The sequence below is a fragment of the Rhinopithecus bieti genome, unplaced genomic scaffold (assembly GCF_001698545.2).
Source record: "Rhinopithecus bieti isolate Rb0 unplaced genomic scaffold, ASM169854v2 scaffold_5025, whole genome shotgun sequence".
Taxonomy (NCBI): domain Eukaryota; kingdom Metazoa; phylum Chordata; class Mammalia; order Primates; family Cercopithecidae; genus Rhinopithecus; species Rhinopithecus bieti.
In genome coordinates this window covers 478975-485166 of record NW_016804637.1, presented here as the reverse complement: position 1 = coordinate 485166, position 6192 = coordinate 478975, and the positions used below count along the sequence as shown (strand labels likewise).

The 6192-nt window shown below is 51.3% G+C and overlaps 1 protein-coding gene across 2 annotated transcripts in view; it reads right to left on the bottom strand.

The window, feature by feature from the left end:
• Positions 1–4747, bottom strand: part of SPC24 (SPC24 component of NDC80 kinetochore complex) — a 16451-nt gene extending 11704 nt beyond the window's left edge. For both annotated transcript variants that reach the window (XM_017869484.1, XM_017869483.1), the window contains exons 1-2: positions 4428–4747; positions 379–523 (exon numbers count right to left, since the gene is read on the bottom strand). In XM_017869484.1, coding sequence (XP_017724973.1) covers positions 379–523; positions 4428–4587 — 305 coding nt within the window. In that variant the 5' untranslated portion in view covers positions 4588–4747. The remainder of the gene's footprint in view (positions 1–378; positions 524–4427) is intronic.
• Positions 4748–6192: the final 1445 nt, after the last annotated feature.

Below are 6192 nucleotides of genomic sequence, written 5' to 3'. Positions count from 1 at the left end.
GTGATCCGCCCGTCTCGGCCTCCCAAAGTGCTGGGATTACAGGCTTGAGCCACCGCGCCCGGCCTAATTTTTTTTGTATTTTTAGTAGAGACAGGGTTTCACTGTGTAAGGCAGGATGGTCTCGATCTCCTGACCTTGTGATCTGCCCGCCTCGGCCTCCCAAAGTGCTAGGATTACAGGCGTGAGCCACCACACCCGGCTTAATTTTTTTATTTTTGTAGAGACAGGGTCTCTGTTGCCCAGGCTGGTGTCCAACTCCTAGGCAACAGGATCCTCCCACCTGGGCTTCCCAAAGTGCTGGGATTATAGGCATGAGCCACTGCGGCTGGCCCTATGCGTGTTTTCTAGCAAGGCTGACCCCCTAGCAGAAAAGGATATAGGAGGCTGGCCTTCAGATGGGTGTCCTCCTCCCCGGCCTCCTGAAGCCCGGCTTCCAGCTGCTGCAGCTCCACGCCTCCCTGGTGCACCTGCTCTTTTGCGTTGAGAAGGCTCTGGGCCACTTCCTTCTCCATGGTGAGGATCTCTGCAGGGTGGAGAGAAGCAGGCTCCCTAGGGTCTGTCCTTCCCCAAGGAGAGCAGAGAGATGGTTCCCCGCCTCCATTGGCAAGAAACATGCCCCTTCTTGTCTGCAGCCCTGTGTCCAGAGAGTTCCACTGGCAACTTGTACAACTATTGTTTCACCAAAACACATTTAAATACACCAAAGATAAAACCTCATCCTTCTTCACACACCTAAAATAGTTTATAACAAAATAGTTGGCCAGACATGGTGGCTCACGCCTGTAATCCCAGCACTTTGGGAGCCTGAGGCAGGAGGATTGCTTGAGGGCGAGAGTTCAAGCCTGGGCAACATAGGGAGATCCTCTCTCTACAAAACTAAAAAAATTAGGCTGGGCGTGGTGGTTCACACCTGTAATCCCAGAACTTTGGGAGGCCGAAGCAGGCAGATCACCTGAAGTCAGGAGTTCAAGACCAGTCTTGTCAACATGGTAAAATCCCGTCACTATTAAAAACAAAAAATGGCCAGGCGCGGTGGCTCACGCCTGTAATCCCAGCACTTTGAGAGGCCGAGACGGGCGGATCACGAGGTCAAGAGATCAAGACCATCCTGGCTAACATGGTGAANTTGTATTTTAGTAGAGACAGGGTTTCACCCTGTTGGGCAGGCTGGTCTTGAACTCCTGACCTCAGGTGATCTGCCTGCCTCAGCCTCCCAAAGTGTTGGGATTACAGGCATGAGCCACCATGCTTGGCCTATTTTTTTGAGATAGTCTTGCTTTGTCATCCAGGCTGGAATACAGTGGTGTGACCTCAGCTCACTGCAGTCTCCAACTCCCAGGTTCAAGCGATTCTCTCGTCTCAGCCTCCCAAGTAGCTGGGATTACAGGCACTTCGGGAGACCAAGGCTGGCAAATCACGAGGTCAAGAATTCGAGACCAGCCTGGTCAACATGGTGAAACCCTATCTTTACTAAGAATACAAAAATTAGCTGGGCGTGTTGGCATGTGCCTGTAATTTTTGTAATTTTAGTAGAGACCGGTTTCACCATGTTGACCAGGCTGGTCTCGAACTCCCGGTCTCAAGTGATCCACTCACCTCAGCCTCCCAAAATGTTGGGATGACAGGCATGAGCCACTGCACCCAGCCAGCCTGAGAGTGTACTTTAATTCCTCTGCCCCGCATCTGCGACATGAAAAACAGGTCCAGAGACAGAGAAGTTCAGTGACTCGCCCACAAGCACATAGCTCCAAACCTAGGATATGAACTGGATCTGTTTGACCCAAAGCCCAGGATCCCTGGATCCTCACTCTCAGTTTTCTTGGCCCCAGATTCATCCATTCTGCTAACAGCCAGGCTGGCTGAGTCACACCATTCTCCTAAGCCATCAAAGGAGGGTGAGTTAATGGAGGGGTGGAAAGAGGAGGAGGGAAGGAGGGAAGAGCCTGCCTGGGACATTACACTCGGATAATATTCAGACTCCTCCTGGGTGCTCACCAGGCCTGGCAGTCAGGCAGCTGCTGAGCTCATCTTCTGCTCGCCAAGTGCATTCTCACCTCCTGACCTTTGCATTTGCAATCCACGCTGCCAGGAACACCATTCGTGAGCCATTCTGTGGCCGGCTCCATAGGCCAATCAAGGCTCAGCCCAGGCCTCCTCATAAAATGTGACTGTACAAGGCATCCGAAACCCCTGGCACATCAGCTGTCAGGGAGAACTGTATGGCAGTTCCTCAGAAATTAAACTTTGCATTACCATTTGATCTGCTTCTGGCTGAATACAAAAAAGAATTGAAAATGAGTCTTGGGCTGGGTGCAGTGGTTCATGCCTATATTCCCAGCACTTTGGGAGACCGAGGTGGGCAGATCACGAGGTCAAGAGTTTGAGCCCAGCCTGGTCAACATGGTGAAACCCTGTCTTTACTAAGAATACAAAAATTAGCTGGGTGTGTTGGCACGTGCCTGTAATCCCAGCTACTTGGCAGGCTGAGGCAGGAGAATCGCTTGAACCCGGGAGGCACAGGTTGCAGTGAGCAGAGATCACACCACTGCTCTCCAGCCTGGGCGACAGAGCAAGACTCTATCTTGAAAAAAAAAAAAATAGAGTCTTGAAGAGATATTTGGTCACCCGTGATCATAGCAGGGTTATTCACCACAGCCAAAAGGTGGATACAACTCAAGTGTCCATGGATGGATGAATGAATTAACACAATGTGGTCCATCCTTCTATATCATGGAATATGACTCAGTTTTAAAATGGAAGGAAATTCTGGCCAGGTGTGGTGGCTCACACTTGTCATCCCAGCACTTTGGGAGGCTGAGGCAGGTGATCACTTGAGGCTGGGAGTTCAAGACCAGCCTAGCCAACATCGTGAAACCCTGTCTCTACTAAAAATACAAAAATTAGCTGGGTATCATGGTGCATAAGTGTCTTCTCAGCTACTTGGGAGGCTGAGGTGAGAGGATCACTTGAGTCTGGGAGGCAGAGGTTGCAGTCAGCCAAGATCACACCACTGTATTACAGACTGGGCAATGGAGCAAGACTCTGTCTTACAATAAGTGAATAAAATGGAAGGAAATTCTGACACAGGCTATAACATGGATGAACCTGGAGGACATTATGCTCCGTGAAGTAAGTCAGACACGAAAGGGTAGATATTGTATGATTCCACCACGAAGGGTAGATATTGTATAATTCCTCTGGAAGTTCCTAGAAGAGTCAGATTTGAGACAGAAAGGAGATCCCTGGTGGGTGCCAGGGTCTGAGAAGGGGATGCGGAGTGAGTGTTTTATGGGGGCAGAGCTTCAGTCTGGAAAGATGAGAAAGTTCTGGAGATAGATGATGGTGATGATGGTTGCACAGCAGTGTGAATGTGCCTAACGCCACTGAACTGTGCAGTTAAAAATAGTGAAGATGGGCCGGGCGCGGTGGCTCAAGCCTGTAATCCCAGCACTTTGGGAGGCCGAGACGGGCGGATCACGAGGTCAGGAGATCGAGACCATCCTGGCTAACACGGTGAAACCCCGTCTCTACTAAAAAATACAAAAAACTAGCCGGGCGAGGTGGTGGGCGCCTGTAGACCCAGCTACTCGGGAGGCTGAGGCAGGAGAATGGCATAAACCCGGGAGGCGGAGCTTGCAGTGAGCTGAGATCCCGCCACAGAGGGAGACTCCGTCTCAAAAAAAAAAAAAAAAAAAAAAAAAAAAGTGAAGATGGGCCAGGCACAGTGGCTCACGCCTGCAGTCCCAGTACTATGGGAGGCCAAGGCAGGCAGATTACCTGAGGTCAGGAGTTCGAGACCAGCCTGGCCAATGTGGTGAAACCCCATCTCTACTAAAAATACAAAAATTAGCCGGGTGTCGTGGCAAGTGCCTGTAATCCCAGCTACTCAGGAGGCTGAGGTAGGAGAATATCTTGAAGCCGGGAGGTGGAGGTTGCGGTGAGCCCAGGGCCTAGCAGCAACAGGTGATCCATAAAACATCTGAATGCCTTCAGGAAGAAGGGATGGGCTATTGTCACAACTATTTGACAAGGAAGGAAGCTGAGGCACAGAGAAGTTAAGAAACTCACCTCAAGTCTCATAGCGGACATGGGGACGGGTGCTGGGATGCAAACCCGGAGCTTTGACTACTGAGCTCCAATTCAAACCCTGAGACCCCCAGCTCCTGCTCACGGAGCGCTCAGAAGGGGCCAACCCCTCCGGGCTCCTGTATTTACCAGTAAAACCCCTGGGGGGCGGGGGATGGTTGCTGTCATAAAGCCGATTTCTCAGACGGCGAAACTAAGGCTCAGAGGCCGCCGTCCCAGAGGGGATAGGGCAAGAAATGGAAGAGTCCAGGAAAGAAGGAGTGTTGAGGTCGGCCTGGTTGCCCCCTCCCAGCACCCAGGCCCTGTTCCCCGTGGGCCCGCGCCCACGCTCCAGCCCTCACCTCGCAGCTGCTGCTCGGCACCGTCTTGCGTCTCCAGCAGCCGCTCCACCACCTGCTCGTGGCGCCCCAGCAGCCGTCTCTGCTGCGCCTCGGCGCGGTTGGCGCCCAGCAGGCTGAGCAACCCCTGGCTCACCTCCTCTATGTCGCGGAAGGCGGCCATGACTACGCCGAGCCCCAACCCGCGCAAATTTGACTGCCCGCGGAGCCCGCCCTCTTCCCGAAGAGGTTGCTTTCCATTGGAAATTTTTCTACGTCAGTCATAAGCAATAGCCAATAGGCATAGGGAGCAGCGTCTTAGTATGGGGGAAGCAGCCTTGGGTCTGGCCTGGTGCGCCTGCGACCACTCCTCCGTCAGTCACCGGCGATGACCAATCGGCGCAGGAAGCGGGAGGCTCCGTTAGCCCTCCCGATGCGCCTGCGCGGGAGGGAAAGCGGCTGTTTATTTCTCCACAGGTCGAGCCCCTGCTCTGTGCAGGACCGGATTCTAAAGGCAAAGCCTCGAGCAGCTTCTCCTGGAAGTTACATCCTACAGTGTGTGCGTGGGATACACACAATAAGCATAGAGAATAAGTAGATTCTATGAGAGGCTGCATAGAAATATGGCGTCTGTAGCCAAATTTACTGGGTTCGAATCCCAGCGTTGCCACTTACTAGTTGTGTTACCCTGGGCAGATTTCACCCCTATGTGCGGTACTTTCCTCCATAGTAAAATGAGGGTCATACTAGTGCTTATGTCAGGGTTGACGTGAGAATTCTTATTGCTTTTTTTTTAGAGACAAGGTATTGATTGCTCTGTCACCCAGGCTGAAGTGCAGTGGCACAATCCGTTGCATCTTCGACCTCCTGGCCTCCAGCAATCCTCCTGCCTCCGCCTCCCAAAGTACTGGGATTACAGGCGTGAGCTACCGAACCCAGCCTAGCGTGATAGTGTCTGCTATTCTGTAGGTGCTATATGGTTGTTTAATGAAACATACATAGAATCCTAGCATGTAGCTGGGTGCAGTGGCTCACGCCCGTAAGTCTCAGCTCTTTGGGAGGCTAAGGCAGGAGGATAGCTTGAGCCCTGGAGTTCGAAACCAGCCTGTCAAAACAAAACAAAGAAAAGATCAGTGCTGACTCTAATGAGCTGGTTCCATGCTAGACACTGGTATTTCTGCAAGAAACGGTTAAGATGTTAAGATGGCATCTTCTTCTTCTTCTTTTTTTTTTTTTTTTTTTTTTTTTTTCAGATGGAGTCTCACTCTGTTGCCCAGGTTGGAGTGCAATGGCGCGATCTCTGCTCACTACAACCTCCACCTCCCAGGTTCAAGTGATTCTCCTGCCTCAGCCTTCAGAGTAGCCGGGATTACAGGCACCAGCCACAATGCCCGGCTAATTTTTTGTATTTTTAGTAAAGACAGGGTTTCACCATGTTGACCGGGCTGGTCTCGAACTCCTGACCTCGTGATCTGCCTGCCTCAGGCTCCCAAAGTGCTGGGATTATAGGCATGAGCCACCGTACCCAGCCCGGCATCATTTTTATGTGTGCTACCACCTAAAGAACATCTCGTTACTTTCCCATGATTTTTTTCTTTTCTTTTTTTTTTTTCTTTTGAGACAGTTTCACTCTTGTTGGAGAGTGCAATGGCACGATCTCGGCTCACTGCAACCTCCACCTCCCAAGTTCAAGTGATTCTCTTGCCTCAGCCTTCAGAGTAGCTGGGATTACAGGCATGCATCACCACGCACAGTTCATTTTGTATTTTTTTTTTTTTTTTTTTTTTTT